Source organism: Meleagris gallopavo, chromosome 1 (assembly GCF_905368555.1).
Source record: "Meleagris gallopavo chromosome 1, MGAL_WU_HG_1.1, whole genome shotgun sequence".
Classification (NCBI taxonomy): Eukaryota; Metazoa; Chordata; class Aves; order Galliformes; family Phasianidae; genus Meleagris; species Meleagris gallopavo.
In genome coordinates this window covers 60,464,423-60,480,648 of record NC_139404.1, presented here as the reverse complement: position 1 = coordinate 60,480,648, position 16,226 = coordinate 60,464,423, and the positions used below count along the sequence as shown (strand labels likewise).

At 40.0% G+C, this 16,226-nt stretch overlaps 2 protein-coding genes across 37 annotated transcripts in view; one reads left to right on the top strand and one right to left on the bottom strand.

The window, feature by feature from the left end:
* CACNA1C (calcium voltage-gated channel subunit alpha1 C) overlaps positions 1–16,226 on the bottom strand; it is a 473,299-nt gene that overhangs the window by 454,850 nt on the left and 2,223 nt on the right. The window lies entirely within an intron of this gene.
* DCP1B (decapping mRNA 1B) overlaps positions 7,107–16,226 on the top strand; it is a 41,078-nt gene continuing 31,958 nt past the window's right edge. The window contains exons 1-3 of the mRNA XM_085230349.1: positions 7,107–7,305; positions 8,297–8,337; positions 10,344–10,471. Coding sequence (XP_085086475.1) covers positions 7,153–7,305; positions 8,297–8,337; positions 10,344–10,471 — 322 coding nt within the window. The 5' untranslated portion in view covers positions 7,107–7,152. The remainder of the gene's footprint in view (positions 7,306–8,296; positions 8,338–10,343; positions 10,472–16,226) is intronic.

Genomic DNA, 16,226 nt, shown 5'->3' with positions numbered 1-16,226 from the left:
CAGGAACCTCACCAGGTTCAACATGAAGCACAAATCCCTGCACCTTAAAAGTAACAACCCCAAGCAGCAGGACAGGCTGAGTGCCCTTTGCAGGAAAGGAACTGGGGTCCTGGCAGACACCAAGTTGAACATGAGCCAGCAATGAGCCCCTGCTTCAAAGAAGGCTGAAGGTACCCTAGGCTGGATCAGGAAAGCGCTGCCAGCAGGTCAGAGGAGGTGAATTCATCATGCTAATAAAATTAACACATTTAGGCAGATCATCAGGAAAAACAACAGGAAGAAAGAAACCTTGGCCTATTACTGGTTATGGGAAGTTTTTCTTTGAAAAATCTCTGTAGCTCATGTTTCTGCCAAGCGAGGTAATATGCCTGAAAATTTAATCTGACAGAAGACATAGCACAGCATCACCAGAAAATGACAAAATCAGACTGTAGGAGAGGGACTGCCAAACACCTTCACAGCTCTCAGAATTCACCTGGGGAAACAAATTGACACAAGTGTAATAAAACCAGACTCTGATACTCACTGGAGTTTTGTGGTGCTAATATCTGTAGCTCCTACTCCAAAAATCTCATTCAAAGTGCTTAAATCTACTATCGGGTGTCTGCTGGAAGCTGCCCTCGCCCAAATCAATCCCTTCTGAACAGCAGGCATAGATTGTGCTAGTTGTTTGCGCAACACTTCAAATGTTACCAAGTTTCAACTTCTGGCACACTTACATAAATACGGCCTTTCTTCCCATACCCACAAAACCTAGAGCAGTATGAAGGTCAAAACGAAGAAATAAAATCATTCTTAATTGCTCTTAACTTTAAGTAAGAGGCAAGACGTTACATTTAAAGCATAGAAGCACTGTGGACCCTCAATAAGACAAGATAAAAGCCAATTTTTAGTTTGAAAGGAAGTCTACTTTAAAGCATCTGACAGCCAAATAATGCTAGTAACAAGTAAACATGGTCAACCAAATAGTCAGGCAGAAATTTCACCTTGCTTATTTGGTTACTTTAAGAAATCTTGTTTGCATCACCATTTTATCTGTTGTAGGCCTCAGTATTCAGTACTGCCACAACACTCTCACAATCTTAATTTATCTGCACTACATCTAATGATGCAAATTCATTTATCAGAGCCTAACAAACACAAATGTTCTTTGTTAACAAAAATATACGTAGCAAAATATACATCCGTAACAAATATATTTTTGTCAGTCAGATACACATACAGTAGAAATCCAGAGCTGCTCCTTTTTCAACAATGATCTCAAACAAACTAATTTGAATGCACACGACACATTTTCCAAAAATGCATCCCCTTTGGCACCAGGGACATATTGCCTTTCTCCAGAACTCCCCCCATATGCTATTACCCTGACCAAGCGCAATCCAGGCACTCTTCATGCTTGCTACCAGCATCTTAGCAGCAGCAACAGTAACACATCTTTGTGATGACTCCATTTCATGACAAGAGCTCCCATGCCAGGTGAGGTGTAAAAATGAGGTCTTGACTATGTAATTATCCGAGGGAAATTTTCATTCTGGATTTAATTAAATGAGGTCCTCTTCTCTGTAACAAGTTGGAAAACAGCTCTTATAGAGCTACAGCTGTTTGATTCTACCAAATTAAATGGTGATTACCAGAAATAGGTGGTTGGAAAGGTATTATCTTAGGTGAGATATAATTACTGGTATATCTTATTAACCTATGGGAGATAATAGGTAGGCTCTGTCTTCACTGTTATTTTGGACAGTGTAAACAATGAACCAGATGGATCAAATCACTTCATGGCAGTTTATAAGGACTGCATTAAAGTAACAGCTCGCAACCACGTTTTAGTGATTCTACACAGTTGTGGTAGCAGAACTGCTTAAGAACTTCAACACTAGCCCGCAAATGGTGACCTCGTGAAAAAAAAGACAGGTATTAAAAAATAATTTAAAAATCAGTGTGGTTTTTTTTAAGCTATAATTAAATTACTGTGGGGGTGAAAGCAAAAACAAAAACTGTGAAGTTAAACTTTGAGAGGAATGTTTCTGAAAGAAGCCAATGATTTCTGATATGCTAAATAAATAAAGGCAAAAGAAGCCAAGGATGTTTCACAGTGTTTTGTTTCTTGTTACAGCAGGAAAATCTTCAGTGTATGCGTAGAACATATCAGCATTTGGGAGAGACTGAAAGATGTAATCAAGAATTTTATTAAGAGATCTGATAGAATCATGTTCACAATTACATAGCTAAGTAGAATTCAGGCAAAGTTTATGGGTAAAGATAACACCTTTTGTTGAGTCAACTAATATAACTAGAAAAAAAATGTTTCAGGCACAAAAATCTTTTTCAGGTTTATCATTTTCTTATTTCTGCTCTGAAACCGTATTTCCAGTCAGTGAAAATCTAACACTGCCATTGGATTTTTTACTGATTAAATGTACACAATACTTTTTTTCCTAACACTATAATTCAATGCAATTATATTGATAAACATCCCTCTTACTCATCTCGAAATGGTCTTAGCCTGGTACTAAATTTCTTTCAGCTCAAATTATATCCCCTAAAAAGTTATTCAAACTAAATAAAAAAGAGTTCTCTAGAAGAAGAATATTTACAGGCCACTGGCGGAAGCCAGGCCTATTAAAAAAGTAAAGTTCAGTATCTTTCAAATAAATATCCACCAAAAAATAAAGCATAGAGTTACTAATAGAATCACTTAGCAAAAGGTAAGTCAAAGAAAAAAACAGTCTTTTGGTAAACAAATATATAAATAAAAATTCTACTGAAAATTAAAGTAAGCCTTGCACGGTATGTAAAAAATCAGAACTACAAAGTCCACAGTGCCAAATTCTACCACCCCTCTCTTGTTTGGGCTAACATTTTACATAAAATCTCAGAAGAGTCTCACAAACCTCACCAGGAGCGATGTTACAAACACACACATGCATGCTAATAAAATGCTAGGGTTTATTTGAAGGTAGAGGGGGAGTTATTTTGACTCACAATGAAAATTACCAGATTTAGTTTTCATCTAGAGATTTTTTAATAACTGCCCCAGCTGAAATTATGTAGTCAGACCTATACATTTTATGGAACTTCTAGCAAGTAATAAATTGCCAACAAAAAGACTAACATTGCTTTAACTACGTAGAATTAGAGTAAAAAAGTGGTCCAACAATGCAACCAACAATTTCAACTGTTGAGCAGGAGAAAAGCAGTCTAAAGCTAGCTCCTGAGACTCTATAATAAATGTGGGCTAAAAAGACTGCACATTTCACCTGTGTCTGGGAAGGAATGCATCCAGCATCCAGCACTGGCTCCCAGGTGGTGAGAGGTACTGTGCTGCAGAGCTTTGAGGACATCTGCAGCAGTATGCAGAGCCCTGTGGGATCACCTTAGCTCCATAAGAGCCACCTACTGTTCCCCAGGAAGCCAGAATGCTGGATGGCATCAGGCAAAGATATGCAAGTGGCCACGAATGCAGGAAGAGAAACATATTAATGCTGCCATAGCATCCTTGCTACCACTCAGTTAGAACAATTTATAGAATCACAGAATTGCAGAATAGTTTGAGTTGAAAAGGACTCTCAAAAGCCATATAGTCCAAAACCCCAAGAAATGAACAGGGACACCCACAGGTAGATCAGGTTGCTCAGAGCCCCATCCAGCCTGACCTTGGGTATCTCTAGGGATGGGGCATCCACCTCCCCTCTGGGTAACCTGCTCCAGTGCCTCACCACCCTGACTGTAAAGTAATTTTTCCTTGTGTCCAATCTAAATCTTCTCTCCTTTAGTTTGAAACCATTTCCCCTTGTCCTATCACAACAGCCATTCTATGATTCCATGATTTTACAAAACAGATCCTGCTGAAGGGTCTGTTCCCTTCTTTCTCATAGCTCCCCTTCAGATACAGAAAAGCCACTACTGAATGGCAGCCCTGGGGAAGGAATAAAAAGAAAAGGCAACTACTGTGCACTAACAACTTCAAAGGGAATGAATATGAGGAAATGGCTCAAAGTGCTGAGTGGCTGCTCAGCACTACATTTTCTCAAGTGAGTCCTGCTGCTTCTTAAAAAAAATTGCTGCTCAAAGTAAGGCCTGTATACGAACAGGTAGAAAAGCAGTCTGTTGAGGCTGTGATACCAGCAACAGTGTGAACACTTGTTTTTCAATCAGTTCACTTTCCCTGCCTGTCTGGTTCATGCTGTGGCCACATACGCACTTGGGCCAGGACAGAGCAAAGGTGCCAGAATGGCATGGATGAGTGGCTGGGACCTGGAATGGAGGCTGTGCATGAACAGCAGTGCCAACAGAGACATTCCATGAAGACATATCCTCAGTGTTGATAATTAAGCAAGACTTGTTTTTTACAAGTAGCATAAAGAATTGAATGTGAAGCAAAGACTTAATATCTGTTTGAACAATCATTGCAAAATGGTTTGGCCTAAACATGTTAACCTTTATCATTAGTAGAGACGTTAAGATTGGCATGTTGTATGGATTTTGCCTTAAATCTGTGTGGATATTACCTACATCAAATCCCTTTCATACTGTGCCAAAATCAAAGTTTTTTGCCTTTTTTTTTTTTTAACAGAATAGCATCCTAGTGGGAGGAAGACAAAAATGTGACATTCAAATTATATCCTTTGAGAAATTATGACATCTTCAAAGCTAGTAACTGAATTTGTTTCATAAACAAATTACAGCAAAATCATTCTAACTTGATTTGATAGTTATCATGGACTATAGGTAACTGACTGCAAATAACAACTTAAAGAATCAGCCTTTTCAACCTGTGACTTTTTTGCTAAAAAGTCCTTACTTTCAGACGCACTGAGAATTCAGTCTTTCTCTGCTTAACAAGATTTTGTTTCATGGGAAAGATTTTAAGCCTACTATCAAATGATACCACAGTGCAGTGCAGAACTAATGGTTTTATTAACTATGTTTACTTCAGGCTAAATGAAAGGAACAATTTTGCCCCACTTACACAGCAAAGCAGTTGGAACCAAGAAAAGCAACCTCATGGTGCCACAGCAAATACACAAGTGCATGATCAGAAGCTTGACAGGTTCACTGACTGAAAACGGAAGGCTTCGGAACTGTCCGTCCAGCTATGGGAGAAAGAGATGCAGTGATTCGGGAAGAAGGCAGTGCTAAAGAAGCCAGGGTGCTGAAAAGAGGCAACATTTTTTACATGGAACCTCACAGTTGGGTTTTCTTCCACAGAGTAAAAGGAAACAGGACACTCTTCATAATCTTTGTATGTCAAGAGAAAAAAGACAGGAGACACACTTGGCTCAGTCTATCTCCCTAAGGTAACAAATGTGCAAAGCCTTGACTACTGTTAAGTCCCTAGTTCCAAAACCACCTGGAAACTCCTAAACTCCAAAGCCATGTCTCATAAAAGCCCCAACTAAAACAAGATGTCCGTAGAAAAGACAAAGTGAGACAGATTATAATAAAAGCTTATGTAAAGAGGTATCCTCTCCCACTCTATACCTACAAAGCAAGCTGTAGCTCCTTATTTGAAGGAAGACCATTTTCAGCAGCCTTCTGGGCTACAAAAAAATCTAAGTTTTCTCTCCTGAGTCCTAAAGAACAGCCTTCTACTGTCCATTCTGAGAGCATATCCATTCCTAACTCTACTTGAGACTCCCTGTCCCTACTTCAAATACTACAATGTCAAGCTTGCTATCTCTTCTATCCCCACTTTCACACTGTGGAATTTTTAATTCTGGGCTGGCCCGGCTGCCCTTGGATCAGATGCCCCTGCTCACTGCATGCCTCAGTGCTCACAGCCTCAGTGCAGCGTAGCATGTGAAGGAGGGGAGAAACAAAATGGCAGTCTGCCTCCCTTGTGTCTTTTCTTTTAAACACGTAGCATCTGGAATATTGCAAACAAATGAGCACCTTTGCCTTTAGTTCTTCTGAGTTATCCCATTCTCTGGAAGGAATTAAACAGCCTTGCTGCTTCTGTCTAAAAATGCGGGGAAGGTCTTGGTCGTTCTGGTGGATGAAAAGCTGGACATGAGGCAGCAATGTGTGCCTGCAGCCTGCAAGGCCAACTGTGTTCTGGGCTGCATCAACAGAGGGGTGGTGGCAGGGAGAGGGAGGGAATTGTCCCCTTCAGCTCTGCCCTGTAAGGCCCCACCTGCAGTACTGCATCCAGGGGCCTGCAGCACAAAAAAAACTTGGAGCTGTTGGAGCGGGTCCAGAGGAGGGCCATGAGGATGCTTAGAGGGCTGGAGCACCTCTAATAAAGAAAGGTTGAGGGAGCTCAGCTTGTTCAGCTTGGAGAAGTGAAGGCTCTGGGGAGTCCTCATTGTGGCCTTCCAGTTCCTGAAGAGAGCTTATCAGCAGGAGAGAGACTGAATCTTACACAAACTGATAGTGACAGGATAGGGGGAATGGCTTTAAACTAAAAGAGAGGAGATTTCGATTAAATGCCCTCTACTCAGAGGGCAGTGAGGACCTGGCACAGCTGCACAGAGAAGCTGTGGTGCCCCATCCCTGGAGGTGCTCAGCACCAGGTTGGATGGGGCCCTGAGCAGCCTGAGCAGCAGTTGGTAGCTCTGCCCATGGCAGGGGGTTGGGACAGGGTGGGCTTTAAGGTCCCTTTCAACTCAACCCATTCCATGATTCTGTGATTCTGCGCTGGCAGCTCCTTACAAAACTGTCACAGAGGACTGATAAGATGAAGTCAAATCCAATTTGCTACTGCAGGGGGTTCAGGCTGAACTGTTAAACAAGGCTTAAAATATGTCTGTACATACTGAGTGTATCTGCATGCCACATAAGGCTGAAATATTCACTGTGAACTGTAGCTATCAATAGACTAATAAAAAATATATTTGTCAGGAAAATATGGTAACTAAATTCCCAGTCTCGTCCATCTGTTCCTCTGCTGTTTGTATATCTCCCTATCGTAGTACACTTGCTTATGTTTCAGCTCCCTATGTCACATGTACGTGACATGTATATATATATGTGTGTGTATATACAGACATATACACGCACGCAGCAGCCGAGCGCCGTGCGCTCGGCGTTCGATTGCGGTGACTGGGCTCCGATTGGGCCAGCCGGGGGAGGCGGGGGAGCCCCCCTTTCTTTCGGCGCTGGATTGGTCGCGCCTACTAGGAACCGTGTGTTGTTGTCAGAGGCAAAATGGCGGCGGCGGTGGCCGGGGCCGCCCTGCTGGGCAAGGGGCTGGACATCAGCCTGGCGGCGCTGCAGCAGCACGACCCCTACATCAGCAGCATCGTGGACGTGGCCAGCCAGGTGGCGCTCTACACCTTCGGGCACCGCGCCAACGAGTGGGTACGTCGGGCCGCCCCTCCTCGCAACCCCCTCCCCGCCGCGAGGGGCGGGGCTGGCGCCAGACTCCGCCCCTATGTGGGCGGGGCTGAGGCGAGGCCCCACCCCATCCCTGTGCGGAAGTGGGGGTGCCCCGCCATGAGGAGGTGTGAGGGTAGGGCTGACTGGGTGGTCTTGCGTGCTCCTCCGAGGCTGGGCTTGTGTGGCCTGGTAATGGGGCTTTAAAAGTAGCGTTAGGCAGCCTGGTGTGTTGAGAGCTCGGCTGGAGGAGTTTGCTGCTGTTTGAAAACTGGTATTGACTAGAAGCAAGGTGTGTTTATGCAAGCGTTAGGTTTACCAACAGCAGAAAGACTATTAAAGATTAAATTAAACTCATAGAGTCATTCTGTTAGTCCAAGGGCATATCTCACCCTTAACCTGCCCTGTGCTAGTTGTGCTTCTTCACCACTGTCCCCTTGAGCTGGGTTAGAATCATTGAAAGGCCTGGGTTATAAAAAGACCACAACAATCATCTAGTTTCAACCCCCCTGCTATGTTCAGGGTCGCCAACCACCAGACCAGGCTGCCCAGAGCCACATCCAGCCTAGCCTTGAATGCCTCCAGGGATGGGGCATCCACAACCTCCTTGGGCAACTTGTTCCAGTGTGTCACCACCCTCTGTGTGAAAAACTTCCTCCTAATATTTAACCTAAACCTCCCTGTCTCAGTTTAAAACCATTCCCCCTTGTCCTATCACTATCCACCCTCATAAACAGCTGTTGCCCCTCCTATTTGAACGCTCCCTTCAAGTACTGGAAGTCCACAATGAGGTCTCCCTGGAGCCTTTTCTTTTCCAGGCTAAACAAGCCCATTTCCCTCAACTTTTCCTCATTTGTTACTTTTCTTTATGAGAAAGTGAAATGCTGATGGTGTTGGTTAAACACAGATAAAGGAACTTGCTTGTGTCTGGCAAAACACAGCCCTAATTTAAACTTTTTTTAATGTTCTCATTCAGGAGAAGACAGATGTGGAAGGAACGCTGTTCGTTTATACAAGGTGAGAGCGTTACGTGTTAACATCTGAAGGTGCAGCCTATGGGTGTGGGAAAGCTGGGATGAAGCTTGGCTGAAAGACAGAAAATGCTCACAACTGTGTCGTGCTCAGAGGTGAAAGGAAACTGAGATTGGCAAAGACAAACACAAGGGAAGAAATGCAGAAAAGGAAGGATCGTCAAAAAGAAGGGATCATCGTGTACATGACTTCAAGATGTGGTTTAAATTCATGTGGCTGCACCGTAGAAATCTGTGATACTGCCTTAAATAGGATTCAGTGTTGGCAGAATAAAGGTGCCTAAACAAAAAACAAACAAATAAATAATGATATTTCTTAAAGAAAAAGAATGATAGAAGATATGAGCACTGTATTTAGGTGTTAGTATTTCTTAAGTCTGATTGTTCAATTTGCATTCCAGCATTTGGATTTTCTCAGTGCTTGCTGTTTGCAGCATCTCTAATTACAGCTTTTCAGAGCTTGGAATTGATCACTTTCTCCAACGTGTACTTTAGCTCTGTTGTAAACGTGTTTTGTTTTTAGGTTTCCAAAGTAGCACCCAAGCATTTCCTTGTAGCACTGTTAAAATCAGAAAGTGACATAGTGAGCACATCTTACAGTAGCTGATGGGATGGGATGCTGAAGAAGAAACTTTCTCTTTCAGTGTTTATTTTTGAGGAGCTGGTAGGAAAACTGAGGAAGCAAGAAACTGTTTTCAGAGGGCAAGAAGTGTGTGAGTAAAATGGCAAATGGACAGGAAGGCCCAGGAGACTGAATTTTTTGTGGAATGGGAAGGGTGGAATTAATCTTTTGAGTTCTCTTGTACCAGCAGTTGAAATTGTCATCAATAACTTTTCTAAACTTCTTTAAGGTAAATGAGGGGGAATAAAAAGGTTACCACTGCAAAAGGAAAGAACTGGCCCTTGATTTTTCTAGCAGTAGCTAGGGGTAGCTGGTTGCATGCTGCAAAACAGAGGTATTTGTCTGGTATGTTGGATTTAAACCTTCGGAACTTGACAACATGTCACCTGACATGTGCTGTATCTGTGATCTTTCATCGTGCTGTTTTGTTGGCTGAGGAAGTTTCCATTTACAGCAGAGATTGCTATCCTTCCTGCCATGTAGGTGACTACAGCAAACAAGTTCTGAAGAACATTATACAGGGCCCTTCCCACTGGTTTTATTTCTTGTGGCTTTGAGTAATGTTGTAAAATCATGTTACATCATAAACGTTGCCAACAGATTGCAGGTTGGAGTTTGCTGATGTTGCTTTGTTGCTTTTTATTACTGCTATGAGAATGTAATGTGGCTCTTCTGCTGGAGCTGATTTTTATCACAAATTGAAGCTCTGCAAATTCTGTGGAAGGGTCAAAAATCAGGCTTCCCACTGAGTTAGTACCAATGGAAGTTCACTCTTTTAACTTAAGTACTGATTGGATTCTTGTTAAGGGTTCTGCTTGTTTCATTTCTTGTTGCATCCTGCTCTCCACTGCAGGTATCCATGCTTTAGATTTCTTAGATGTCCACCATCAGGCAATTACCAGAGATGGCAGTTTTACTAAATGTTTAAGCATCGTGGTATACTTTTGTCAAATTTGAAAGTAATGTCTCCTGTCAGGATGGTAATAGGCTTAACACCTGACATTAATAAAAACTGTCTAACTGCTTGAACCACCATAAGCAATTGTCACGATCTTTTCACTTACATTTTAGATAGGTTTTTCAGTATTGTCCGCAATTGCTACTTGAATGTTAGTGATGATAATAAATATAATAAATGCAATAATAAAATATGCAGTGCTCCTTGCTTATTTCTGAATGTAATCATCATTTTCTACAAGAAACTATGGTTGGAAAATGTGATGCTAGTGATCTAGGACAAAATGAGAATTTTGCAGTGTCTGTGAGTGGGGGGAAAAAGCATTTTAGAGGACCATGCAACAAAGAAAGCCAGTAATTTCCTTTTTTTTGTTGTTGTTGACTTGATGTGATTTCTACTTGATAATTTTCAGATCAGCTTCTCCAAGGCATGGCTTCACAATTATGAACAGGCTGAGCATGGAAAATCGAACGGAACCAATTACTAAAGACCTTGATTTCCAGCTGCAGGACCCTTTTCTACTTTACAGAAATGCCAGATGTAAGTATGTGATATGTTGAGTTAAATGCTGAAGAGGTGAGCTCTTCTTCAGCATCTATTCTTAGTTGAGGTAATTAGATTAGAGTTTAGATTTAAAGGGCTGGAACTGGCTGGTTAATATTTACAATTGAAGGAGTATATTTTGCTTGTTGACATGCAGAAGGAGTTGTTAAGTGCTACCTGAAATGCCACTGTTGAAAAGGAGGTCACTTTAAACTGGCAAATAACAGATTTTTGTGGCCCTATGTACATGATGGGTGTAGAGACTCATAGACATGTGTTGTGCTGAATATACCCTGGTTAGTGCTGGGATATCTTGTCATAATGCAAGCCCACTGAAGATTGGAATAATCCTTGTGAGCTGTGTAAGGGTAAACAAATGCAGCTAATTCAAGCCCCTGTACTCCAGCTCTGGTGCACTGTCCTTAGAGCATCTTAGAAGGTGGGTCACTTCCCAACTATTATGGGAAACAATGATGCTGTGATGCTAAGCCTAATTTAAACTCTGATGAAAGATGAAGTTATTACTGTGGGCTGTGTGTTTGTCTTGCATAATTGTCGAACCTCTATATAAGCATGCATCTGGCAAACTCAGAAATGAGTGGAAGACATGAAAAAGCTGTGCTTTTACACACAGATAGACACACAGACTGTGATAATGTGCAATATTATAAGAACGAACAGTTATAAATATGCAAGTTTATATTTGTACTTGGAAATAGAGCTATAGTATGATCTATGTTTTGTTCTTGATGCATAAAAGTACATTGCAAAAAATCCTTAGGTGAAATGTGTTGCAGAAGTGTTCCCTCTGGATGAAGTAAAAGCAGAGGAAATTGATGGCATACAAAGCAGCACAGTTTGATAATCTGCTAGACCTTTTTATTTCATAAACTTAATTTGGAGTTGGCATGTATATGAAGAGGGAGTTCTACCACATAGTGTTGTTTCTACCACATAGTGTGTGTGAGCAATGGAGATAGCATTTTAAATAATCTAAATGAAACTTCTATTTCTGAGAGCATTTGGTGGGCTGAAAAACAGTTTAAATTTGCTATCTGAAATTCCCAAAGAAGCTGAAAAGAAATACAGACATCTCCAGGCTAACCTAGGCTATCAGGATTCTAAATACCATGAGACTTTTCTCCCATGTGATTATGAAAACTTTCCTATGTATATGTAATCTCTTTTTGTCTTGTTTTGAAATTCCAACAGGAATTTGTATATATATATTCTAATACCTACTTTTTGAAGCCTAATCTGTTAATTTTTTCTTTTTGTTGAGACAATTAGCAATAAGAATAATTAGAAGTAATCATAACTATGCCGGCATGAAGAAAGACAGTCTTCAGTCCAAATACTACATATAAACTGATCTATTTAGGAGAAAAATCTGGGGGCTTTGGAGAGAAGTATAAGCCACTTGTTCAGTAAGAGATGTCATAATTATAGATTTGCAGAGTCTCAAATACAGGTACAAACATGTGTTTTTTTTTTTTGGCTAATTGTACAACAACAAAATGCAGAAGGCTGCTTTTCTGGGCTCTGCGTAGACAATGATTCTTTTGGAGTAGGATTTGAAAATGTGTTACCCATCAGCCTTTACAAAGCTCAGAGTGCTTTGTTGGTGTCTCTTTGCACTTCTGTGCAATTTTATTGAATTCTCCTATGTTCATAAACACACTAAAGGACTCCCCTTCAGCTGGTAAGGTAATATTCCCTTCTTCTAGGAGACATAGATTTGTACTACAAAGCTGCAGCATAAAAAATTTTGAGTGTAATGTTAGTGATCAAATGCAAGAGTTGTAGTAGACAAATTAAGGAGGATTGAGCCACAAAAGTGAAAAGGATGTCCTTGGAGGCAAAGTACTGTGCTGGTTTTAGCTGGAAGAGAGTTAATTGTCCTCATAGTAGCTTGCATAGTGCTATGTTTTGGATTTGTGACCCCAGCAGTGTGTGTTCACATACTGATGCTCCTGTGATTGTTGATTATCTGGTACAGTTGCTTTCTCACATAAGAGGACTTATATTTTCAGTCCCGCCCAATGTTTTGCAAGTTCTAATTTTCTGATCTTGTTATATTGCATCTATCATCTTAGAAAAATTGTTTTGCATCCAATATATTATTGCAATAGAAAAAAAAGCTTTCTAAAACCATATTAAAGTAAATTTTATTAATAATTAAGTAACTTTTGATCTTTTACCTTATTGTGTTTCATGCTTCTCCTGCTGGTCCATTGTTCTTGGTAATCAAGAATTGAAATACTATCTAAGAACCCTCTTCAGACAACGTGTAATCTATTCACAGGTCTTTGGGGGTTGGTGTTGGGATCCATGCAAGTAAATGAGTGCACTGATCCACTCTTTCACATAGAAGTTTAGTTTGGAAAATCTAGTCAAGCAAGCATAAGAATTATTCATTTCAAAGCCAAGAGAATTAGATACAGGTTACAGCATGTTTAATGCCAGAAGAAATCTTTAATTCCAAAAAGAAACAAAAGGCGTATCAGTCAAATAAGTGAGGTAGCCTTCCAGTGCTTGGAGAGATGTATAAACAGGAAGGGATATGACAGTTTATGTGGGTGGATGGTGATAGGACAAGGGGGAATGGTTTTAAACTGAGACAGGGAGATTTAGGTTAAATATTAGGAGGAAGATTTTCATTCAGAGGGTGGTGACGCAGTGGAACAAGTTGCCCAAGGAGATTATGGATGCCCCATCCCTGGAGGCATTCAAGGCCAGGCTGGATGTGGCTGTGGGCAGCATGGTCTGGTGGTTGGCGACCCTGCACATAGCAGGGGGGTTGAAACGTGAAAAAAAAAAACGTGATCATTGTGGTCCTTTTCAACCCAGGCCATTCTATAATTCTGCAAAATATTTTCCATGTTATTTGTAGACGTGTTAGTAGCTAAGCACAGTTTCAGGTACTTTCTGTGTGCAAGTAAGACAGTACTGCTTTTTTAACATATAATGATTTCAAAAATTTAAAGTATTTCCTGGGTTATATATTTGAGTAATCTTATCTACGTAATTAATACTTTTTTCCTTAACCTTTGGTGGTGTTTATTGCAAAAAAGAACATTTGGAACCTCCTGCTTGAAGCTCGATGCTGGTTAATGTGAAATAGTTCAGAAAAATGCATAACTGTAAATTGTTGGGTGAAATAACTTCAGTTTCTCCTTCTAGCAGTGGTCAACTATACAGTAATTTACTTGCAACTATTCCCAACGGTGTATTTTGTACCAGGTGTATGTGATTGCATGCTGGGCCAGCAAATTATTTCTTATGTTGACTGATGCACAATTTCATCACTGAGTACTATTTTTCATGCTTACAGGACATGGAGTACTTGAGAAAAAAGTTGTGTATCTTAGAGCTCAGTACACCTTGTGTGTTTCAGCTGCCAGAAAAAGATATCAGATCCAGCTTATAAGGAGCTTGTACACTAATTATCACTGCTGATTATTGTACTGCAGGCAGTGGAGAAAGAAACTGTGGAAGCTCTACAAATAGTCTCATCAAATCTACAAACAGAATCTGACCAGATTCTATGCCCATTTGTGCATTCCGGGTCATATTTGTAGCAAGGGTCACTCTATCTAGTAAAATTGAAGTGAAAGCAGCTTTCTAGCCAGATGTGACATATTCTATTGAATATCAGGTTTTGCAGAAATCCAGGAAGTGCTACACAGGCAGCCCAGACGTGCTTGCTTCTCGTAAAGGTGCCTCGTAATAATTCCAGTTTAACTTGCCACCTTATGTTTGTAGAACCCTGAACAACTGACATCATTTTTCTAGATTTCTACACTGCAAAGATTTCTGGTAGATGAGACTGGAAGTTTGCCAGCTGTCCAAAGAAGTAGCTTAAACTTTGTCATGGGTGGCTTTTATTGTTGCTGTTGTTTTTTCTCTCTCCTATGATTTTTTTTTTCCCAAATACAGGTTTGTGTTTCAAGGCAAATGATTGTAAAATGTTAGGAAAAGGTAATGGTATACATTTTTCTTAAACTTTTCATTTGTAGATTCTGTGTTGCAGCATACTAGAGCACTCTCAAACAGAAGTATTCATCTTCTTAGGAGACTAATTCAGGTCCCTTTCGTTAACTCTTCCAATGTTTATATATTGTATATAAATATATACTGAATAGCTAACGTGTCCTGATTCTGTAGGCATGTTAGAAGACTCATTGATCCTGCAGGTAAACTAATGGTAACATTTCTCTTGTAAGGAGCAGCTTTATTAGAAGAATATGAGAGGTTTGCTTCCCAAGAGAAAAGAGGAGACTGCAGTAGTAGAATTTGGGTGATGTGTAAAACTGAATATAGCATGAATAAGTGTCTGCTTTACCCTGAAATTTATTATTGTTCTGTCATAGATGATATATTCTATAATTCAGTATTACAAATCTCTTCTTGCTAACCAGATTTGGCTGATTTTTTTCTAAAAGCTTGCCTGGATCAACAACTGACATTTGCTCAGAATACAAATTTGTGTGTTTTACCTGAGGTACTGTCCTTGGGAGACATTTTTGTCTTGGAAAAATAAACAAGTAGCTCCTCCTTCTTTCCCTTCTACCACCTCTCCTTTGATAAGTGTGATAAAAATTCATCCTGCCTCCAGCTGGGCAGGAGCAGCAGCCGAGGTCAGGATTGTTCTCCAGGGATATTCTTCACCTCTGATTGAAACCTTGGTTTTGCTGAGAACATTCAAATCCTAATGTTTTATATTAAAATAACGTCCTAACAGATGTTATTTTTCCTTTTTAAAAGGGAAATATTCATACCAAAAGTACATTAACATTGCAGTGTTGCTTCTAAAATCAGAAAATTAAGTTGACTGACAGGATTAACTGTCACGTTTCATGCATGTTTTTAAAAACCTTTTTTAGTATCTGTGTGGCTTAAGTGTCTTATAGTTAGTTCATTGTATGCAAATTTTCTCAAAGCAAATTTATCTCTTCTGTTTTATTTACTTGTCTGTTGCATAGTGACTATAAATTTTTGGTTATTTTTCTTTTCCGTGTGAGGTTCTATCTTTCTTGCAACTGCTTGCAGAAATTATCTGTTCTTAGCCTGGTCTATAAAAGCATATGTGAAAGCATTATTACCTCACTATATTTCCCACTTAGTGCCTTCCTTTGTGTTCTGTGATATGCTATTGTGCTTAAAAAAATAAGAAATCAAAATATCAAGAAGAATAATCTACCCCTTTAGGAATGACGTAGGTATTACTTTACACTTTTATGCTTAAAACTGTAAAGTAGGTGTGTTTCTATATTAAATGTTGGCATTTCTGTCTCGTGTTCTAATTTTCAAGGGTACCTATAAATCCTTAATGTTTACTTGTAGAGATGTAAAAATAATATGATAACTTTATGGCATGATTAAACTGTATTTTGCATGCAAGTATAGATGGGTGTGCAGCAGTGCTAGCTTAAGACAGGAGACTTTTAAGGCCAGGAGTCCTGGTCTTTTTTCTAGCAATTAGCTAGCATGCATGTTTTAGAGTATACAATCAGATGCATCTGGTTTTGAAATCTGTAGCTAAACTCTGCTTAATGCTATGGAAGTTGGATTGGATTTTTATGTAGTGTGGCCTCTGAAAGGGGACAGGATTATTTGGTTGTTTATTTGTTAAGAAAAGATGTGTTTGTGTGTGTGTATGCAGAAATCACTGCAAAAAATAAATAATCAGCAGGTATTAATTGATCCTGTTTTCCAGTACACAGGATTTTTTTGTGCTTATCATGAAAAC